We start from the raw sequence: 24,803 nt of genomic DNA on the forward strand, positions 1-24,803 counted from the left end.
CTCAGTTCCTCCAGTCTATCTATTATATCTATTTTGCAGTGCTAGAGACTACAAAAGGGAGAAAGTTGGGGATAATCCTAGCCCACACTATGAACCAGTCTAAAAGGTGCAGGGCAGTATTCTTCTACACAAGTGGAACTAGCCTGGATAGAACAAAGCTAGCAGAAGGTTTACGTATTCTATCTTGCAGTGGAAGTAAAACCGGGAAGGCTAAGACACTTTACCCAGGTAACCAAGGCTGGGGCTTGGATCACCCTATTAGGACGAGTACCTCGACACTGTAGGGCAGAAGGTGGTCAGACTATAGTCTAAACATGGGTACAAGTATCTCTCTCACTCTCAAGTATCACTCCTAAGTTTCAGCAGAGCACAAGTACTACATTCGGTTTGGACTCCCTTGACAAGCTCCTCTCCTCTATGCTGCTTTATTTTGCTCTAAACTATAAGCACCACTACAACTACCTCTACTCTACTGTACTCTTTCAAGCATCTACTCAGCACAAACCAAGTTGAAGCACTAAAGTCTGTATAAGGATTATATATTTGCTGCCAAAGTGTTCTGTATTCTCAAGAGACTGCACAGTAAAGCTGTTTTATTTTTTTTTATCACCGGGACTCAGTCATCCTTCCCTACGCACCAGCACCTATACACATTAGCCGTACACCTTGGGTTAATTTCCCCCTTTCTGTGGGTAGCAGTACCAATAGTTCGGGTGGGTCAAATGCTACTCAGGACTACCGTGACAACAGCCCAAGAGACCCATCACAGCCCGGCAGGTTACCGACCATTTGAGGAACAGTACAGACTGGCCACACTAAAAGCAGGTACCAACATCACACCTTTGTGCTGGACTAGCACTGGCGTCACGACAATACCATCACTGGCCAAGTACTACCAACGAACACCACAAAACTGTCTAATATATCTATAGTATCTATATCTATCATGTGTGTAAAAAGTATGATCTCTCTCATAGCTATCTGTCAGATATATTTACCTACAGTATGTAGCTACATTTATCTGTTATCTAGGCCTATCTATCTACTGTATGTATCCCCCTCTCTCATAGCTATCTGTAAAATAAATTTACCTACAGTATGTATCTATCACATCTCTCTAGCTTTCTCATCTGTCTGATCTATCTATAGCATCTATCTTTTTATCTATCTATAATGTATCTACAAATTATCTATGCTCTCTCTCTCTCTGTCTCATAGCTATCTGTCAATATATTTACCCACAGTATGTATCTACATCTATCATCTAGTCCTATCTGTCTGTCTATCTATAGTATCTATCTAATCTGTACATGTAGCAGATCTATATACTTTCAGATCTTTTTTTTTTTTTTGTATCAGCACAGACTGTATATACAGAATCTAATAAAGAATAAAAAAAATTCAGCTTTAATGAGTGTTAGGAGCCACCCTGCCCATTCAGCTTCTTCTGTTTGCAGTGTTGCACTCTCTCAGGCAGGGGGTGATCCAATGTTAGCTACTTAAGGAAGTAGGTGTGGTGACTAAAGGGCTGTGCTCAGCTGTAAGTGCTGCCAGGCACTCTCCACACTTGCCAGACACCATGGACAGCTCCCAGTGAGCACACACAAAGGGATTCTGCTCCAGTATCCTGGACTTCAATGATCCCGGGAGTCGTCTTCATTATAAGGGGGCTATAAGTGAATGCACTGACAGCACTGCCTGTGACTACACCTTTCTCTCTGGTAGACAGGTAAGTGCACATTTGTTATAATTCTGCAGTTGCCAAATAGCAGAAACCAAGTGAAAAGGGTCCAGAGTTCACCTAAAAAAGTGAGATTACTTCCTCATTCTGGGTGCACAGTTCAAGTCGGATATTCTTACACTGTACAATATATGGGCTGAGAAATCTATAAATCTACAATGTGCAATAAATCCAGTTTATTAGGAGCATGACTTTGTTTTTTAACATAAAGCTTTGGCAAGCTGAAATACAGTACCTTTAAGTATACATGTAAGTGCAAATGTGGCAGAGCTAAGTTTACTTGGTCCATCTGACCATTGCACCATGATGTGCTTTCCCTAGGGCAGTGTTTTTGTACAAAGGTAGTGCCATACTAAGAGTGCAGTGATGTACTGCTACATTTTCACCTTCCTGTTATACAATTGGTGCAGTGAATGGGGAAGAAGTCATATTAGCAGTCAATTATGAAGTTCATCATTACCTCATGCAGTCTTATAGGCAGTAGAAGGTAGTGCCCCTTAAAGGCATACTTTAGAGAAAAAAAATGTTTTCAAATCAGCTGGTGCCAGAAAGTTATACAGATTTATTAGTTACTTCAAGTCTCCAGGTACTTAACAGCTGCTGTATGTCCTGCTGGAATTGGTGTATTCTTACCAGTCTGACACAGTGCTTTCTGCTGCCACTTCTGCTTATATCAGGAACTGTCCAGTGCAGTAACAAATCCCCCTAGAAAGAAACAAGACAAGCAGCATCACCATTTCAGAAGATGTGGTTTTCTTTATCCCCATACACACGAAAAAACATCATCTGAAATGGTGAGTTCCGATCGTCTCATTTCTACTTTTAATAATTGTGTATGTCTTGTTTTAAAACGAACACCCCGTGTAACAATACAGTATATTGGATCCAGAAGTAGGATTTACCACAACCAGCGGATAGAGTATGACATTGCAAGTAGTGTCAGACTAGCCTCTTTCTATGTGTTATAAACCTCTCCTGCACTAGACAGTTCCTGTCAGGGACAGGGGTGGCAGCAGAGAGCACTGTGTCAGACTGAAAATCACTACATGACCTCCTCTGGGGCATGCATAAGCTAATAAGTACTGGAAGGCTTGAAAAAAAAAAAAAAAAGTAACTCTTTAACCATATGGCCCCTTTGCAACTGCACAGGATGCCCACATGGTATTTCGGCCCCAGAAAATGCCATCACCGGCAGTCTGCCACCTGAGGCCAGATACTTATTTTGCTTCACAGAAGATGTGGCCCTATGCTCCAGTGTTCCTAGGAAAAATCTACTTTGCAAATAGTCTTGATTAGTTGTTCAGCCTTAAAAGATTCTACTGTGATGTGGGCACAGCTCTGATGCCGACCTATGTATATCCATGGTAACAGACTACAAACCCGGTGTATGTTTTTGATTCTGTAGTTATGTCTTTCTTCCTTGCCCCATCTTCTAGTTTACTTACTATCTGTAGCATATTTAGCCGAGATTAATTAGATCTTCTAAAGCAAAGAGGATGCTTTGCAGAAGTGTGCTGGGACTAAATGCTGATTGCCAGACAATGGAAGTATTTTATACAGTGGTTAGATGAGGGTCAGGTAAGGGTTGGTTAAGGACAGAGTGGGTTATCCTTTTAGGACAGGAACTCCAATTAAAGGATCAGAAGGAAGGGCCAGACAAGAGAAAGGCATTGGGTGCACAGCCCCAACCTCCTAGACTCTACTGAACTCAAAGCCATTTATAAGTAAGATTTAGAGGTGATGTGTCAGCTCTATCACTAGTCCATGGTGTGTCCAGGGTTTGCTGGACTTTTCCCATTGCTCTATTAATGTCCTAGATGATACTGCAACAATTCTGCTAGCAGGTTCTCACAATCCTTGTGCATAGTGCATCCCTGTCACTGTTCTGCTCTTTGTTCGCTTTTGTATTTTTATGTATTTATGGCATGGAAATGGCAGATTATTTCTACTTTTTATTTGAGGGAAAAGATAAGATTACATTTATTGCTCGGGCTTGGGAGTCAAAGGTGGATGTAAAGTCTAAAGCTGACAGAGTCTTCAGAGTACTCAAATTCTCTAATACCGTGCCATTTCAAATATTCTGTAATATTTAACCTGTAGATTTATTTAGAGTATTGTGAAATTCCACTAAATTCATCAAAGAGATTCAGTTAAATCAGCTTTTGTGATTGTTCTAAGGGATAGAGCTTGATAACTGTCTATCGTAGGTGTCATATACTATACAATAACTTGGCCTGTTTTTCTACTAAACAGAATAGGTTGTGTGGGTGCTGGCACCTGGGGAAATCACTCTGCAACATAAACAATAGAATATATCTTGTATTTTTAGCTAACTGGGGATGGTAGACCAGTTTAAGTAATATGTCATTACATATTTTTCTGTAATCCATTGTAATATATGTTGAAAAAGGGGCAACATAGCCATGGGGAAAAAATTAGACCCCCTTTTTAAGGGCTGCCTGACATACTGTGATACACATGGTCCAGAAGGTCCTAGTCCCATTTTGCAAATGTCAAGACTACATCCCTATGTAAGCTCAGACCTCATACTAAAATTACAAGAAGATGAACCAGGAATAGACCCCCTATCTTCAGGGATCCTATTGGACATACATGGGTTAATATGTACACCTTGAACGTGTGTCTTGAAATGCACATGGTTTAAGGTGTGCGTGTCCATGATTCTTACTAGCACTACAATACACAACCCTTTTACATTAGCATTGTACTTGTGGTCTATAGTCTAGCCCAGCATCTTAAAGAGATTTGACTGATCACATTTCTGAGATTATCTAATGATACGTATACTTAATGGATGTTAAAAGCTTAAGGGAGGGCACAAATGGACATGATAAATATTTAATTGCTCCTTTACAAGGAATGCATCTAGGAGCAAATAATTTATTGTTCCTTGTTTGCAAGTTCATCTTTCCTATAGAAATCTAAAAAAATATATTTGGATTAGAGAATGCATATGTTCTCTCTCTCTCTCTCTCATAACATGTTTTGTGCAGGCTTAATAATTCTTATATATTAGCAGCACATCCCACATCCCCCATGTAGACAGTGGATGTAATATGGTTTCTATGTAATATCTCATCAACGATCATTTATACAAACACCAACTTAAATGGTTTAGCCAATATGTCACTGATTCTTTAAAGGTGGCTGTACACCTGCATTAGCTGTCAGACAAATCAGCCATTCCCCTCCATACATATTGACACAGATGAATGTCCATTTCTTCTAATTGGAGAGAAGTCATGTAAGGCGATAGCTCTGGCAGTTGTTTTTTATGTTGTTTTTTTTTTTTTTTTTAAGCAAAAGTGTTTAGTAGTAGAAATTTAACAAGCCTGATCCTTTTCCCTGACATCAGCTTTTGAGTGAGAGTAAGGAGGCCTCAGTACATTTTAGACAGTCAGCCAGTCCCACCAAAGTTGGTATATGGAGGCCTATGGAAATAATTTAAAGCTCCTGGGCCCAAATCTAAAATCTGTAATATGTCCCCACCTACCATATACTGGTGTTATGCAATGGGGCAGATAGGTCTTTAAAGACCCCCTTAAACACTTGAACACTACCTGTACACCCTGTATAACTACACCCCTACTCACGCCACATATCCACTACGTGAAAACTTTATGATAATAGTAATATACTCATTGTCTGGTCATAACGACATGGCTTGTCCCAACAGATTCTAAATGAGAAGAAAGCAATATTTAGCACTGGTAATACAGGTACATTCATTTATTATTGGAGAGCTCATAAAATATAGTTCTTAATGGTCTAAATGGTAATTCATACCTTAACATTGTCCATGACTTTCCTATATCTCCATTTCTTTTTCCGTCATTATACAAAGTATATTGCAAATACATGGTCACTTTGTGCTGTGGTCAGGAATATATTTATCAATACAAATGAGTGCAGAGCATTAGTGTGGATGTATATTGAATTATAATGGCTATTGAGTACCATTTGCTATATAGTATTAGCTTTAAAAGTTCATAATATTACTTCAATATCTCGGTTATTGCTGGAAAGTATGCATTTGGTCAGGGCGAGATGTAACAGAAGTCCTTAGCAAAACTTACAGTGGGTCTCTTTCCTTTACTTTGCAAGCCATTGAAAGTAGGCTAAAAAGCATGTATGCCATTGTCTCTTTATATCAGGCCTCCCCAGTGGGGAAATTTAGCTCAATATGAAGTGGTCTAATATAATGGTCTTTTGCTATTTGTCTTTAGCTTTTGACAAGTTTTCAGTGTCTGATGTCCACAACAACTTTTCTTACTGACTGACTTGAAACGTATATGTAGGCAATTGCATATCCACACATAGAAATTTGGGGGGGGGGGGGGGGGGTATCGGACACACTAACGATTATCTGCATGCTCCGACGTGCATTTTGTAGCTCCTGGTATCCAGATTCCAATGTTATTTTTATTTGTTGCTATGCCCCCTGGCACCCTGATTTAGGAATTCCCATATTTAGTTGTATATCTACAGTTTCTCTCAATAGTCAGGTGGGCATGAACTGAACCTGATTCCCTCTCCCCTCGGCTTCATATTCACACCCCCTCCTAAGCCTGATTCCCGGGTCTATCCCCAAACCAACATCTATTGCAGCGAGCTACATTTGGCATATAAGCGCTGTATCTGTAGTATACTCAACTATTTGAGAGATACATCTACACAAATCTGATATACACCATGCAGTCTCACGTTCATACCCCCTGAGTCAGATTCATGCCCTATAACCTCACATTAACACCCACTGGGCCTAATTCATACTCCATTAGCCCTATCCTCCCACCCCCTGAGCCTGATTCATGCCCCCTCAACCTGATTCATGCCCCCTCAGTCTCATTCACACCCTGTCAGCCTTATCCTCACACCCCCTGAGTCTGATGCATGCCACCCTCAGTCTCATTCACACCCTGTCAGCCTTATCCTCACACCCCCTGAGTCTGATGCATGCCACCCTCAGTCTCATTCACACCCTGTCAGCCTTATCCTCACACCCCCTGAGCCTCATGTACAGGAAAGTAAGTCTCAAATCAGTTTTAAGCCTAGTGGCTAGTGTTGAGTGAAAGTCAGAAAAATTTTAAGTGTTCCGCCTTGTGGCTGAACCCAAACACTGAGTATTCAATTCTAGATGGCAGAAGAAGTTGGATGTCACCCTAGGGAGTCCTGGAAAACATTCATACAGCCATAGGCTGTATCTATGTTTTCCTGGCATCCCTAGGGTGGCATCCAAAGAAACATAAGGACTTGTTTTAAACAGGTTATTTTCTGATAAAGTATATATGAGGTGCCTATGAATGCTCCCTTAAGAGGACAGGGGCATGAAACACTAAATAATGAGAAACATAAAGTTTAATAAAACTACAGTTTTAGGCTATGTTCACACAATGTTTTTTGAGGCAAAAATACAGCTGTATTTTGATAATTACAGCTGTAAATAATCTTGCTCTTTATTTACAGTCGTAATTATCAAAGTGTGGCCATATTTTGCCTCAACAAACGTTATACGAAGATAGCCTCACAGTTTAGAGTTATCATTTAGCAGAGCTATTGAGCCTTTTTAAATATCAGGATGTTTACCAAGCCAGCTCATACGGTTTTCCGCCTGGCTTTATTTGTTCCATACTAGTAGTATGCTTGTGACCATTCATTCAGTGCTTTGTATCCTGGATTTCATATCCTTCCTCTCCAGGGTATTGAAGTTACTATTCCGGACGTCAGCTGTAGGAGCTATATGGTAAATGAACCTGACATGATACTATTGTGCATTTTCCAGAAATACAGAGTGTTTTTCATGTGTTAGAAGAAAACACATCTGATAATGACCATAAATAGGGATACCGGTTCTAACATGTCCACATCTCCAGCCAAGAAGGCCTAGAAAAATTTGGGACTTTTAGCTACAGGATTATTCCCTATGAATTAATCTAGGTGTTTTTGATGCTGGTTGTGAGAAAAAGGTACACCATAGATGTGGAAAAAATCTGTCTTCACCTTTTTTTTAGGGGCTGAAGAATTTGTATTGAAAATCCACATCAAATGTGCATCAACACATATTACAGCTCACATAAAGAGTTAAAGGGGTTATCCAGCGCTAAAAAAACATGGCTACTTTCTTCCAGAGACAGCACCACTATTGTCTCCAGCGGAGGTGTAATTTGCAATTAAGCTCCATTCACTTTAATGGAATGGTGTTACAAAACCCCACCCACACTGGAAAAAGGGGCCATGTTTTTGTAGCCCTGGAGAACCCCTTTAAATGGAGGTCACCTCTGTATGTGGTCAGGGTGATTATACAGTGCCAACACATCTTTCTTTAGAAGGTCAAGCTGCTAATAAGTCACATAAAACAGTGCCATAAAAAAAGAAACACACCTACCATGCCCAGTTAGAAATGACTAAACTCACGATGCACTCTTGGCACAGCTGTATCTGCCTACAGCCTTCAAACACTGGGTAAGCACACTAGTAAGGGAGATCCCAAGAGACCTATGACTAATATTTGCTTTTGGGCTTAAATAGGAAAAACATAAAATACAAGTCTCCATAGCCCATAGAAAGGTTGAAATCAGCTCACCTCCAATCTTCCTAGGAGTCCTGGTATATTCGAGAGGCAGCCCACGGTTCCTGCGGTGGCTAGCAGCCCACGGATGTAGCAAGTTTAAAGTAGTATGGTCTTACAATACAGCGTGGAATCATTACCTGCTGTTAAAATTATGATTTAATAAAGTTTATCTGTTTTTATGAACTTTTGGAGTGCCATAGTAGCCGCTATAGCTGCTACAGTAGTAGTTACTACCGACTGAGAATTATATGCTTGCATGAACGGCATGTGACTACTAGGGTTAGTAATTGGCTACAGCATCACATGAAATATTTACATTATGTGGGACATTTATTATCATTGCGCCAGTGTACGCCACAGAGAAGGCACAGAGTCTTATCTTCTCTGTGGCATACGAAAGCCGTAACCCCCACATGGCTGGTGCAGCATTATGTTGTAAAAAATGTTCCTTTGTAGGAAAATGCAGAGTAATCTTAAAGGAAAATCTGTTGCAGTCTGCAAGAGAACTACCGCCTGACAGAAAACTATTATCAAGCAAAATGATAAGCTTAACCCCTTTAGGGTGCGTTCACACGTATAGGATCTACAGCAGATTTGATGGCACAAATTTGAAGCAAATCAAATCTGCTGCAGATCCTGTACGTGTGAACGCACCCTAAAGGGGTTGTCCTACAAAGGTCTATACTGATGCATTATGTGAAATGAAACATTTCAAATGTACAAGTATTTCTCAAAATGTGCTATAAAAGAGTTATATACTCACTGACACCCCATGGTCCTGCTTTTGTTTCAATAACCTGTTTCCCTTGGATAGGACCTGCCTTTGGGTATCCGCTAAGGTGGGTGACATATGTTCAGTCTAGCTGCAATCTCCTGATCAGTCCCATTTCTATTGGGAGTTGGTCTTTACTGCGAATGCATGCAAGGAGGTTTGTGGGAAAGTGTCTGCACTGTTGCAAAGTAACATAAGGATCAAAGTTTAGAGGTAAAACCATGAAGTTATCAGAACTACTGTATACGTTTGATATTGTCACATGCATCCGTAACGAACCAAGCTTTAAAATTATATTATTTATACAGCATGATGCACACTGTAAAAATGTTTAAAAAAACTGCACCAGAATTAATAGAAAAGACAACATAAAAGATTAAAAAGTCATAAATATGTAAAACGTGATATCAATAAAATATATACATCTTCTACTTAACAAAAAAAGCCCACAACCAACTCTGTCACAAGCACAATAGGAACGCTATGGATCTTTAGTTGTTCTTTTCAGGAAAATCATTTCTATTGTGCCAAAGTGGTAATAGTTAAAAAAAATCCCAATTTGGTATCCCTGTAATTGTAGTGGCCCAAAGAATATCTTTTGATATAACCGTTTTAATGTTATTTTTGCTGCACGCTGCACATAAGTGTAATATTAAAAAAAGAGAAAAGTAAATTGCCTATTTGTCAATATCCTCACAAAAAAGAGTAAATAAAATGTAATCAATAAGTTACATAAATCCCCAAACGGTGTGAATAAAAGTAAAATCTGCCTTGCTGTCATATTGCTATGTCTGCATGAATCTTGTAGAGCGATGTTGAAAAAAGTGCTGTCACTATAATGTGCAATGGAAAAATGTCAATCAGTGCACACACTGTAAAAAAATATATATATATATATATGTGTGTGTGTGTGTATATATATATATATATATATATATATATATATATATATTTATTATATATATAGTGCAGTGGTACTTCAGTTTAAGAGTAACATGGATTGAGAGCGTTTCGCAAGAAGAGCCCACAGTTTTTCAAAATTGTAACTTGGTTTAGGAGCATTGCTTTGGTTTAAGAGCTTCCTGTACTGGGTCAGAGCGGGAGTGGGAGAGGGACATGATCTGCATAGGTGGTCTACAGCTCTGTAGCCTGACCCAGAAAGTCTCCCTCACCTTCTAAATCATAGCAGATCCACTTCAGGCTGGGGATTGCATCAGGGGACAGGGCTGTCGCGGTAATCTCGGTCAGCCCTTGTGTTTCCCATCCTCTCCATTCCAGCTATAATGTGCCTGTACTCACACTCAGCTATACACACTGCTGTATAGAAAAGTTTCTGTCACTGTCCTCCTGCACAGCTCTGTGATTCTCACTTCCTGATTGGTCCATGCTGAACACATGCCCCTTCCCCACTGCTGTCATGTGACCACACAGACCTCTGACAGCAGTTCTGCTTCTCTATTCTAGCCTGTTGTACTACGCTCCTACATGATGGGGATTTGCACTTCCATTCTGTATCTACAAACTGCTGCTGTTTTTTTTTCATTCTTATGCACTTACTATACAATATACTCCTACATGCTGCTTAGCTATACTTTACAGTAACTTATATTATGACATATTCAGCTTTCTAAATGTTTGTTTTACCTGTTATTAGGAGTGTGGAACCATTTGTCTGCAGTTCAATGATTCCTTATGGGAAAATTTGCTTTGATTTAAGAGTAGATTTGGATTACAAGCATGATCCCAGAAGGAATTATGCTCGTAATCCAAGGCACCACTGTATACATCTTTACAATGTGTACACAGACTGACATTTTTCCATTGACTTTAATTTAACACATTATTGCCAACGTGACTACTCCTGGCTGATATAGGAGGGTCCTGGGAACTTCTTCTTGACACCTCTGTAAGCTTTTCATAAAATAACACTTATATCAGCATAAATAGTGGAAGTTCTGGGTGTATATGTGCAGATCAGTCTTGATGGAGATTAGTAGAGGAGATCCTTACATCACCAACACTGTACTCTTTGGATCTATCATTTCAAGATCTGATAACGCGGCATAGAAGTAAGATATTAAACTAAAATTTTCATAAAAATATGGTGATAAAAGCGTTATAAAATGAAAACCCAGTGCCATCGTATCCATTACTTTTTTATGTTTCATTCGTAAAGCACTCAGAGAAGGAATGATCTTATATTTTATAGCTATTATTACAGAGCAGAGTTCACATGTGCAGTGTCAATGCTACTCCACGCATGTCTACCTTAGGGTCCATTTACACAGAAAAATTATCTGCCAAAGATTTGAAACCAAAGCCAGAAACAGACTATAAACAGAGATCAGGTCATAAAGGAAAGCCTGAGATTTCTCCTCTTTTCAAATCCATTCCTGGCTTTGGCTTCAAATCTTTGCAAGATGATCTGGCAGATAATCTTTCTGTGTAAATGGACCCTTAGATCCACACCATAAATGCCTTGCTGTTATGTATCCAACCATAAACCAGTGCTGCTGCCTGTAAATTCTAGGTTATAAAAATACAGTTACTAATAAAATTACTGTCAGTATCAGAATAAACACCCATCTTTTCAAACTAAGGAGCTTGCCTGTGCAACAATATAGCAGTGCACAAAGCAGCAGTATAACACTAGGTCTGAACCAAAAAGCTAAAGCTTAAGGGTATTCTGCTCAAACATAACTTATGATATGTTGCGGCCCATATGTTGCAGCCTATTCAGTCTCCTTCCCCAAGTTCTCAGCTCCTGTTTTCTGCTGAAAAAAACAGCTCTTTCGGAGACAGCTGCTGTAAACAAGTCCCTGACTGGCCTTATCTGCAACATTGTAGCTTCTTTGTAATGCTGTGAGGTATAATCACAGTGAGTTCATTAGCAATTTGACCTCAGAATAACCCTCCCAGCATTACAAAAAGCTACAAGGTTTCAGATAAAGCCTTCCAGGGACTTGTTACTTCAGGTGTCTCAGAAGGGAGGGGGTGGAGGGGGAGATGGAGATGGAGAAAAAAGCTCACACACAGTTTTTTGTGTCTTCAGCAGAAAGCAGTATGAAAGGAATTGTTAGTCTCACCATGGGCAGCAAAATATCAAAAGTTATGTTTGAATGGAATACCCCTTTAAAACTATAAAGGTTTTTTCTTAACTTTATAGGATTTCAACCCTGTTGCTACTCCCAAAATAGGGTCATTTTTGACCTCTTGGAAAAAGCAGACACCTCTGTAAACATATAGACCTTTTTTTTTTTTTTTTTTTTTTTTTAACAAACATACAAGTGCATACATATTGCCATATTGAAAACTGCTCAAAAGTAAATAGATGCACTCCTATGGTGTTATACAGGGTTCTTAGACAAGAGTTATACTGAAATTATTGGGCTTATGGTGAAGTTTGGGTTTGGAAAAAACTACCATATTTTCCAGCAGATAAGACGACTTTTATTTTAACTCTTATTTTATTAAAGAATTTTTGTAGAAATAAGGGTTACAGACATATAAACAGAAACATTCTCATAGCATTGAAAGTGTGTAATATCATTCAGGGCCCAAAAGTCCAACGGGGCGCATTGTGTGGCAGCAACTGGATAGCGTCCATAAGGCCCTTCTGCAACATACGCATGACTCAGCAGCCCCGATTAAAAAGATAAGACGACTTTTAAAGCTACTCTGTACCCACAATCTGACACCCCCAAGCCATTTGTACCTTCGGGTTGCTGCTTTTAATCCAAGATCTGTCCTGGGGTCCGTTCGGCAAGTGATGCAGTTATTGTCCTAAAAAACAACTTTTAAACTTGCAGCCCTGTGCCCAGCGGGAGTATCTGTGCCCTAACTTTGCACCACCCCTCTGTCCCTCCTCCCCACCCTCCTCATCATTAGGAATGCTCCAGGCAGATTGTCTCCTATTCACCCTCTGTGTGAATACTGAACCTGGGTGGGATCGTTAAGCACCTGTGCAATATCCAGCATGGAGAAAATGTTCCAGTGGCATTCCTAATGATGAAGAGGGTGGGGAGGAGGGACGGAGGGGTGGTGCAAAGTTAAGGCACAGATACTCCTGTTTGGCACAGGGCTGCAAGTTTCAAAGTTTTTTTTTAGGACAATAACAGCATTACCTGCCGAACGGACCCCAGGACAGATCTTGGATTAAAAGCAGCTATCTGAAGGTACAAGTGGTTTGGGGGTGTCAGATTGTAGGTACAGAGTCGTTTTTAATCCCCAAAAATCTGCCCAGAAGTTGGGGGTTGTCTTATATGTCAGGAATGGTCGCCACATACTGTGGGGGAGCTCAAAAACTGTATGTGGCAACCGCTATAAAAAAAAATACAAATCACCTGTCACCCGTTCCCGGCAGCCGCGCGTCTCCACTCATGTTCCCGATGCAGGCAGCATGATGCAAGACACTGCCTGCACTGCAGGTCCCCGAAGCTCTCCAGGGCAGCCAAGCATCTCATTGGAGAAGCTCGGAGACGCTCGGCTGCCCAGGAGAGCTTCGGAGGCCTCTCGCAGTGTCTCTGCGTCACGCTGCCTGAACCGGGAACATAAGTGGAGACGCGTGGCTGCCGGGATTGCCCCCAGTGCACCAAACTGCCTAATTAAAATATGAAATAAACGACAATGTACATGAAAGCGGCACTGACGATCAAGGTAAGAAACTTACTTCATCCTCACCACCCACCCCTGTGCACTATAGGGACATTTTATACTGATTTTTATATTGAAACCCATCCTGATCAGGACCAAATAAAGCAAGCCTGTATCATGGCTGTCTGTTCTCCAGTAATGTGAGCAACATCTTACCAGAACAAGTGTTTGTACTATTTTTTTTTTTTTTTTTTGCTATAGTCTTGCTCAAAATCTCAACAGAATCGACAACTTGAAAAGGAGGGCCTGATGGTTGCCCTACCTACACATTTCTAACAGCACCATAAATTCTTTACATGTAGTAACCCTTGTGCACATGGATTTGTGTGAACGTTTGTTTAAAAAATCTCCATTATTTTTAGATCCCAACCGGACTTAAAAGATGGATTTCAATTCATCCTTCATGGATGGCATGGTTGGGGTAGGGGACATGATTCTTCTTGATTCTCTCAGTGACGATTCCCTACTCGAGAACCTAAAGGAACGTTTCAAGCATGATGAGATATATGTAAGTACAACTCTATATATATATATATATATATATATATATATATATATATACTTAGTTTCATATGAGCTGATTTCATTTTGTTGTGTATATTAAACAAAACAGAAACATCTGACATTTGGATACAAATGTTAACTTCTTTAGTGGTATCAGGAAGATGTTACATCAACGAAACGAAAAGGGAAGGCCTGTCATATATACTCACATACTGTATAGCACTCATACTGTATATCTTTATTTCACATAAATCAAAGCAACAAACATCACACTGGGACATAAACAGTTAAAACATCTAAAAAACACACAAAATACATCAAGGGGGCCCCACTAAATATAGGGAAAAGCCCCCAGGACACTTCGACAAGCAAAAATGGCAGTGGTGTCATCCTCCGAGCACCCTGTAATTTTGGCGGTGCATAGTCCACATATTTTTGTCATAGATGTTACATCGGCGTTGAATAAAAAAGAAATGACATATACTGCATTAAGTTAGTGATCTACTTAGCATTAAAATAAAACGCTGATTCCAGATCTACGTGCCCACTATTCTTTGCCCTCCATCTGGGTATCTATACCTGTTTGTATCAACAAAATAGCAAATGATGACACCAGGGAGTGAATGGATACAAAAGTGGTTAGCTCTAGTTCACATGACATTCTGCATATACACCAGGAAAATCCTGACCTGTTGGGGCCACGTGAGGACTGGAGTTGAGAGACACTGACCTGACGTAGCAGTCCTGCAGGACAGTAAATTGTGCTGCCATTTCTGTAGAAGCCAAGTATTGTTTTCCCACTGTTTATAACATGGACCCATCAAATATATTCAGTCAAAGGTGAACTTAGATCCAATGCCAAGCATAAAGCCAAGAAGAAATAGATCAATAAATGTTACTTAAGTGGGAAGACATATTCTTTCATTTTATAGGAAATCTGCATTATTTATGTAGTTGTATATTTCCATGAAAAGACAAGTACAACAAATACAATACTTGCATGGTGTATATAAGGTGTGGCTTTACTGGATCTGACTGTAGGATATGAGCCAGAGAATAAACCTACCGCTTGGATATTGTGACCTTGTAGCACATTCTGCATACTGAGATAAGATTGTGAGATTGACTGAGATAACAGAATGCCATGAACCATGAGTGAGGATATGTTATGTAAAAGATGACAGCACATGATGGGGCCATTCCATCACCTTATACTGTACATAACTAATCATTTTCTGTGTTTGAGCTTTTGATAACATTACATGATTTACTGGGTTTAAACTGTTTTCTTAAGGCATACATACATCTTTATGATATAAATATAGGGGGAGATTTATCAAACATGGTGTAAAGTGAAACTTTCTCAGTTGCCCCTAGCAACCAATCAGATTCCACCTTTCATTTTCCAAAGAGTCTGTGAGGAATGAAATGTGGAATCTGATTGGTTGCTAGGGGCAACTGAGCCAGTTTTACTTTACACCATGTTTGATTATTCTCCCCAAGTCTTAGGGTGGGTTCACACTACGGAATTCTCGCAGATAAACTCCGTGGCTGTACGCGCTCACGGACGTGCGCCTTTCCGCCGGCTCCATTCTATGGGCCGGCTGATTCCGCATTCCGCCGAAAAAATTGACATGTCAGTTCTTTCAGCGGAATGCGGAATCAGCCGGCCTATAGAATGGTGTCTATGGAGCCGGTGGAAAGGCGCATGTCTGTGAGTGCGTACAGCCGGAGGAATTCCGTGGAGTTTATCCGTGAAAATTCCTCAATGTGAACCCATCCTTATGCTTGGACATTGATAGAAATGCAGGATATAACAATAAGTTATGCAGGGTTTGCTCACATCTGCATTGGAGCTTCCTTTAGTAGCCCCTGTCACATCTTATAAAGTATGGTAAGAAGGTGAACCCCATGACTGTATCATGACAAGCCATATTGTAGTCAATAATGTCCAGTGAGTGCTGTTGGTGCCCATCATGTGAAGATATGGCACTGCCATCATTTTGCTGTTCTGCTCCTATAATGATGAGAACAATATTGAGATGTCATTCCTCCAGAGTAGCACATTACGCTGGGTTAATAAACAGCCAAAACCAGGAAATATTGTATAAGGAGTGATGTAATGGGATAGGAAATACACAGCATTAACATGCAGCCAAAAAATCTGCAATAGCTGCCTACTGCTATTACGTCTAAAGGGATTATAATATGGTAGGATTGTTTTTTTTTCTCACCACTTCTGTCTTTTTCTTTATGCCAGACCTACATAGGAAATGTAGTCATATCAGTGAACCCCTACAAGCAACTGTCCATCTACACACCTGAAAAAGTGGAAGAATACCGGAACTGCAACCTATACCAGCTAAAGCCACACATGTAGGTAGAATAAAGGGAATCAATATTGATATGCAGAAAATGGCAATGATAACAATGCTAATCATCAATTACCAGTTCATGGACACACACACACACACACACACACACACACACATATATATATATATATATATATATATATATATATATATATATATATATAAAGAGAGAGAGAGAGAAAGAGAAATCCTATAGCACTGTAAAACAATAGACCTGAAGCAAAGTTGGTTAATTGCAGGTGTGGGTGTATGCATATATCCAAAGTGCATGTATCTCAAAGGGCAAGGTAAAAGATAGACCAATAGCCTCCACTTTATCCACTCATGATGTATAGGAAACACATAGCAGACATGCTTCTACTGCCTTATGAGAAGAAATGCATTTGGAATTAAATTGCGTTACATTTTGTACATGTAAAAAAAAATTAATAACTATCTATCTATATACACAGCACATATACATTCAGCAATTGACAGCAGGTTGTTAATGTGCTGACAGCAGGAAAGAGGAGAAGGAAATGGAGCTTACTTTACTTTTTCAAGAGGAGTTCCCTATTCTGGGGAATCGTCTACCTAGATAAAGTATAGAGAGACATACTGGGTAGATGCTGGTACTCATCATAGTGGCATGCATAATATAGTGACACCAATGGTATAGTAAATATAATTAGCCTTTTGTGAACTTGCCAGCCCCATGGGGCTATTAGCATGTGCTATATATATATATCCACTCAGCAGTCATATAGCAATGACAAAGGGAAAACGATTCATCAAAGAGAAGGCTGAAACAACATTGATGTGTGTAACAGATTTCGCATATGTTTTAAAGAATAGGAAGGAAAGGCCATTTTATGACTAGCATTACACTTAAAAGGGCAATTTCCAATCAACTGGTGTCAAAAAGTGCCAGAGATTTGTAATTTTCTTCTATTAAAAAAATCTCCATATTTCTAGTACTTATCAGCTGCTGTGTGTCCTGTGTCCTGCAGGAAGTGGTGTATTCTTTCCAGTCTGACACAGCGCCCTCTGCTGACACCTCTGTGCATCACAGGATATGTCCAGAGCAACAGCAAATCCCAATAGAAAACCTCTCCTGCTTTTTAGGGTATATTCACACAGACGGGCTCGCAGCGAGATTCTCGCTGCGAGCCCGGCAGGTCCTGGCAGTTCCCATACACTACATACTTGCTGCAGTCTAAACGACCGCAGCGAGTATGTAATTATACCGCCCTTAACCCCTTCTGCTCCCGTCCGGCTCCCCCGCTGTAAGCATACTTTACCTGTCCTTGCTGCACGGGTCCGGCGTCCTGCTCTCCCGCCCGGCCAATCAGTGGCTGCGGCTGGGCAACACACTAATTGGCCGGACGGGAGAGCAGGACACCGGACCCGTACCTCTTCCTGCAGGACATAAAGCAGCTGATTAGTACTGGTAGACTGGAGATTTTTTAATCAAAGTAAATTCCGGCACCAGTTTATTTAAAAGAAAAACTTTAGTGCTGGAGTACCCCTTTAAGCAGGCGTAACATTTACCTGGCATTGTTAAAACCACCTTAACCTCACCTTATCACTGCATTTTGTCATTTAACTCTTTGCTGCTTTGTGAAGTAAGTTAATGTTACATTAGTAATAATTTGTGTATCCTACCAACATGTATATGTCCAATACAGTGATCATAAGTAGAGTATAATCTTGCTGATCGGCGCTCATTTACGGCTGTAGTTTAAGCAGGATGGCAATGACAATGGCTTTGAAATCCATTGAATCATTTATATAACAATGGTGTTATGGTTTCATTGTTATTAGATCTAGGGCAGAGGGTCCAGTAACAGGTCCAATAAGGCTTGCTTGTTAAATCCATCAGCCACTGGCTGTCTGATACAGCTTCCATTACCGTCCGTCACGCTTAGACTAAGTGCTCATCCTAATCTATAATGCTCTGCACATAATTGCATTGTGGTGTTTGGTCAGAAGGAATAAACTGACTTTCTAAGAATATAAAAGGGAATTTGTATGCTTAAATTCTTCAACAACTTTTATCATATATTAATTATCTTAATTTGTGCATCTGTGCCAATGAGGCCCATAAGGTTAAAAGAGACCACCCTAGCAGAGGGATATCTCTGGCTATGTAGCTCTTGAACCTTGTTTAAAGACTCCCTCTGGAATTAGACATAGGCCCACAAAGTAGCCATATGCTCTAGTGGAACAAGTTGCAAGTTTCAGTAAAAACAGATAAAGTTGAATTCCAGACTAGGTTCACTCTGTTATGGTATGTTCACACTCAGAATCCCGGTGGATCACCCGCCACGGATTCCGCAGCTCCCCCATCCACCTGAAGAATGAACCGGTTCATTCTTTGGACGGAAGGTGTAATCCGCCTGTGCATAGAATGGAGTCTAAGGCACGGGCAGAGATGCACATGGCCGTGAGCTGTGGAATCTGCGGCAGGTGATCTGCCCGGATTCCTTAGTGTGCACATACCCTAAAAGGGCAGACTAGATGGACCTAGTGGTCTTTTTCTGCCTAAAATCTTCTGTTTGTATGAGCAAACCCGAACAGAATATGGAAGAATTCAGATGAGATATTTCATAAATGGTGCAGTGGGATTGTGTACTTCTTTACTAGGTTACTAACAATGTAATGTTATAATGTCCTTTTACCTATTGCTTCTTTTCAGCTATGCAGTGGCTGATGATGCATACCAGTCTTTGCGGGAACGTGACAGGGACCAGTGTATCCTAATAACTGGGGAGAGCGGTGCTGGGAAAACTGGTAAGGTTAGCTCACTGGTTACCTTTTTCTTATTATGTGAACCCTTGGGGTCTGATTCAGCTGGAAGTCAATATTGAAAGGAGAAAAGGCTGCTGGGTAATATAGTCCATGAAATCAATGACCTGAAGATTTCAGTGACGTATTACAGTAAATTTGTATATGAGGAAGAAGGGGAGTTTTCAGGACAACTTCTTGAAGTAATCATTAAGTCAGCAGAGTTCGTACAGTGAAAAAAAGCTCATCTCAATGTATTGATTGCTTCTTTTTACCGATTACGTAAGACGCTTGTATGTATTTGTATTAAATCTGGACATGTAAACTAACTCCTGTCCATTCTGTTGAACGTCTCCCTTCTGAGCACTGTTAGCGCCATGGACTGGATTACCTAACACACTGCCTTTTACCAACAGGCCAGGACGGAGTTAGGGTAGGGGAGTGAATAAGGACACCACATCTGCCTGATCCTGGGAGGCCCTTATACATACTAGAAGAAAACTCAGCAGGTTCAGCTGCCATTATGTAATGTCCTTTCACTTTTATAGCTAAACTGTCCACTGCTGGACTCTGCTCTACATAGTCCTGTATAGAGAATATTAGGAGAAACTACATGATCTGCTTGTCAGGGATAATACTACTGAGAATCTGGGGCAGAGAATTCTCCTGAGGAAAGAGGTGCTGCCTGTGGCTCTCAGTTAGTAAGTATAGTTCCCCATGCAGGAGGCCATGAGTTATAAGAGAAGAAACCAAAGAGGACCGTGGAGCCCTCAAACTGCAGATACTGTAGGTGCAGGACCTGTATCTAGAGGATACTTATGTAAGTGTCCCCTAGATGTGGGTCCTATGTGGGTATACCCCTTTAAATGTGTTTAAATAAATTTTTCTTTAACTTCTAAAAGGATAAATTCCTGACATGTGATTATGCTTCGTTTTAACTCTCTGAGCAAACCTATTTTTTTGTGCAGTCTTCTGTAAACCACAAATCATTCATTCTGATATTACTGAGGGTGCTGCCAGATGTCAGCTCTACTACACCTGACAAATCCAGCACTGCTACGTCTGCACACATTACTTTCTCCGTCTTTTCGATGTACCTTACAACAGGGGCGTAGCTAGGGGTTCAGCCTAGGGGGGGCGAGTGAGTCTGAGTGGGCCCCCAACCTATTATGTTACCCATAGGGAACCTCAGTAGACCCCAAACAAATAGAGGTGTAAGTAAAGTGCAGACACATCCAGTGACTCACAGGTGACGTCTTCTCTGATGAGAGTGGGTCAGGTTTCCTTTTCTTTTTCATTGTGAAGACTCTTCTAACCACAAATCATCACAGCAGTATCTGCCAGACAAACATCTTCAGCACCTTACTTTTACAGCACCTTTAACCACCTCTATACAAACTCTCCATCATAGTGCCCTTAAACAGTAACAGAGACTTCTTTGAAGACCAATCTGTAGTCATTTTTCCTTTTCTGTGCTTCTCTCTATACTTAGATCCCTTCTTTATGCCTGTATCTGTAGTTAGGATCCATCATTGTGTCCTCATCTGTAGTAAGACATCCTCTTCATGCCCCATCTGTAGTTGTGTTCCCTCTCTTTGCCCTCTGTAGTTAGCCCCCCCCCCCTTATGCCCTCAACACTAGTTGGGCCCCCACTTTGTGCCTCCATCTGCAGTTAGCCCCCCCTTTGTGCTAAATAAATGGTACCCATTTGTCCTAATGAACTGTACCACCGCCCCCCTGTATAAACTGTGCCTCTTATGAACTGTTTTTATATTAAATAGTGCCACTGTCCCCGTATTATACTGTGCCCACAATGTAGTTTGCCACTGCCTACCTAATAAACTATATTACTACTGCCCTCCAATGTACTGTACCACTGCCCCCTGTAATGTACCGTACCACTGTCCTCTAATGTACTGTACCACTGTCCTCTAATGTTCTGTACCACTGTCCTCTCTAATGTACTGTACCACTGTCCTCTAATGTACTGTACCACTGTCCTCTCTAATGTACTGTACCACTGTCCTCTCTAATGTACTGTACCACTGTCCCCTCTAATGTACTGTACCACTGTCCTCTAATGTGCTGTACTGTACCACTGTCCTCTAATGTACTGTACCACTGTCCTCTCTAATGTACTGTACCACTGTCCTCTCTAATGTACTGTGCCACTGTCCCCTCTAATGACCTGTACCACTACCACTGTCCCCTCTAATGTACTGTACCACTGCCCCCTCTAATGTACTGTACCACTGTCCTCTCTAATGTACTGTACCACTGTCCTCTCTAATGTACTGTACCACTGTCCTCTCTAATGTACTGTACCACTGTCCTCTAATGTGCTGTACTGTACCACTGTCCTCTAATGTACTGTACCACTGTCCTCTCTAATGTACTGTACCACTGTCCTCTCTAATGTACTGTACCACTGTCCTCTAATGTGCTGTACCACTGTCCCCTCTAATGTACTGTACCACTGTCCTCTCTAATGTACTGTACCACTGTCCTCTCTAATGTACTGTACCACTGTCCTCTCTAATGTACTGTACCACTGTCCTCTAATGTGCTGTACCACTGTCCCCTCTAATGTGCTGTACCACTGTCCCCTCTAATGTACTGTACCACTGTCCTCTCTAATGTACTGTGCCACTGTCCTTCCCTAATGTATTGTACCACTGTCCCCTCTAATGTACTTTACTACTGACCTCCTAAATCATTGTTTTCCAACCAGTGTCTCCTCAGCTGTTCCTTAACTACAACCTCCATTATGTCAGGACATGATGGGAGTTCTAGTCTTGTAGCGAGTGAAGGGTCACATGTTGGAGAACACTATACTAAATAAACCTCCCACCTAAATTATGGTTTCCCTACCAGTGGCAAAACTACAACTCCCATTGTACCCTGGTGGCAGGACATGATGAGAGTTTTAGTTTGGTAACAGCTCAGGAGCCACTGTTAGGAAGCAATCATTTAGGGGTACAGTTTATTTAGTAAAGTATTCTCCAACATGTGACCCTCCTGCTGTTCCTAAACTACAATCCCCACTATCTCCTGCCAGAAGGGCATGATGGGAGCTGTAGTTTTGTCACAGGTTTGAGAACACTACTAAATAAACTCTACCTATGTGTATACACTCCAGCCGGGATTCCTCAGAAGGCAGTACTACATAAGTTCCGTAGAAATCACGGCCATTGTTACAACGGCCATGATTACTACGGAACTTACTGTATGTAGTGTGAACATAGCCTTAAACACTAAGTTTTACTTATCTCTTCTTACATCACATTACATACACCCAGGGACACACACACACACATCCCATGCACCCAGGACACACACATCTCATGCACCCAGGACCCACACACATCCCATACACCCAGGGACACACACACACACACACACACACACACACACACACACACATCCCATGCACCCAGGACACACACATCTCATGCACCCAGGGCACACACACATCCCATACACCCAGGGACACACACACACATCCCATGCACCCAGGACACACACATCTCATGCACCCAGGACACACACACATCCCATGCACCCAGGACACACACATCCCATGCACCCAGGACACACACATCCCATGCACCCAGGGACACACACATCCCATGCACCCAGGGACACACACATCCCATGCACCCAGGACACACACACACATCCCATACACCCAGGGACACACACACACACACACACACACATCCCATGCACCCAGGGACACACACATCCCATGCACCCAGGGACACACACATCCCATGCACCCAGGGACACACACATCCCATGCACCCAGGACACACACATCCCATGCACCCAGGACACACACATCCCATGCACCCAGGGACACACACATCCCATGCACCCAGGGACACACACATCCCATGCACCCAGGACACACACACACATCCCATACACCCAGGGACACACACACACACACACACACATCCCATGCACCCAGGGACACACACATCCCATGCACCCAGGGACACACACATCCCATGCACCCAGGGACACACACATCCCATGCACCCAGGGACACACACATCACATGCACCCAGGACACACACACACATCTCATGCACCCAGGACACACACATCCCATGCACCCAGGACACACACATCCCATGCACCCAGGACACACACACACACATCTCATGCACCCAGGACACACACATCCCATGCACCCAGGACACACACATCCCATGCACCCAGGGACACACACATCCCATGCACCCAGGACACACACATCCCATGCACCCAGGACACACACATCCCATGCACCCAGGACACACACATCCCATGCACCCAGGACACACACACATCTCATGCACCCAGGACACACACATCCCATGCACCCAGGACACGCACATCCCATGCACCCAGGACACACACACATCCCATGCACCCAGGACACACACACATCCCATGCACCCAGGACACACACACATCCCATGCACCCAGGACACACACACATCCCATGCACCCAGGACACACACACATCCCATGCACCCAGGACACACACATCCCATGCACCCAGGACACACACATCCCATGCACCCAGGACACACACATCCCATGCACCCAGGACACACACACATCTCATGCACCCAGGACACACACATCCCATGCACCCAGGACACACACATCCCATGCACCCAGGACACACACACATCCCATGCACCCAGGACACACACACATCCCATGCACCCAGGACACACACACATCCCATGCACCCAGGACACACACACATCCCATGCACCCAGGACACACACACATCCCATGCACCCAGGACACATACACATCCCATGCACCCAGGACACACACACATCCCATGCACCCAGGGACACACACATCACATGCACCCAGGACACACACACACACACACACACACACACATCTCATGCACCCAGGACACACACATCCCATGCACCCAGGACACACACATCCCATGCACCCAGGACACACACATCCCATGCACCAAGGACACACACATCCCATGCACCCAGGGACACACACATCCCATGCACCCAGGGACACACACATCCCATGCACCCAGGACACACACATCCCATGCACCCAGGGGGACACACATCTCATGCACCCAGGACACACACATCCCATGCACCCAGGACACACAGCACTTACTGTAATTGCAGGGAAGCTCTGAGGGGGCCATGTGGTGCAGTTCTCTGATCTTCTCCTCACAGTCGGACTCTGGGCCCCTCCTCTTCTTCTGTCCCGACATCCAGGAGAGCAGGAAGCAGCCGGTGGAGGTAGTGAGGGAGTGGGGGAGGGGCCCGGGCTGTGAGGAGGGGGTCCTGTCTGTGTCTCTTCTGCCCTGGTATAGAGTGACCAGACACACAGACAGGAAGCTGCAGTGTTTGC

The 24,803-nt window shown here is 42.2% G+C and overlaps 1 protein-coding gene across 2 annotated transcripts in view; it reads left to right on the top strand.

The window, feature by feature from the left end:
• Nucleotides 1–1,544: 1,544 nt before the first annotated feature.
• Nucleotides 1,545–24,803, top strand: part of MYO1A (myosin IA) — a 58,374-nt gene continuing 35,115 nt past the window's right edge. For both annotated transcript variants that reach the window (XM_069970397.1, XM_069970398.1), the window contains exons 1-4: nucleotides 1,545–1,729; nucleotides 14,121–14,266; nucleotides 16,523–16,638; nucleotides 19,315–19,409. In XM_069970397.1, the coding sequence (XP_069826498.1) occupies nucleotides 14,141–14,266; nucleotides 16,523–16,638; nucleotides 19,315–19,409 (337 nt within the window). In that variant the 5' untranslated portion in view covers nucleotides 1,545–1,729; nucleotides 14,121–14,140. The remainder of the gene's footprint in view (nucleotides 1,730–14,120; nucleotides 14,267–16,522; nucleotides 16,639–19,314; nucleotides 19,410–24,803) is intronic.

The sequence above is a fragment of the Dendropsophus ebraccatus genome, chromosome 5 (assembly GCF_027789765.1).
Source record: "Dendropsophus ebraccatus isolate aDenEbr1 chromosome 5, aDenEbr1.pat, whole genome shotgun sequence".
NCBI lineage: Eukaryota > Metazoa > Chordata > Amphibia > Anura > Hylidae > Dendropsophus > Dendropsophus ebraccatus.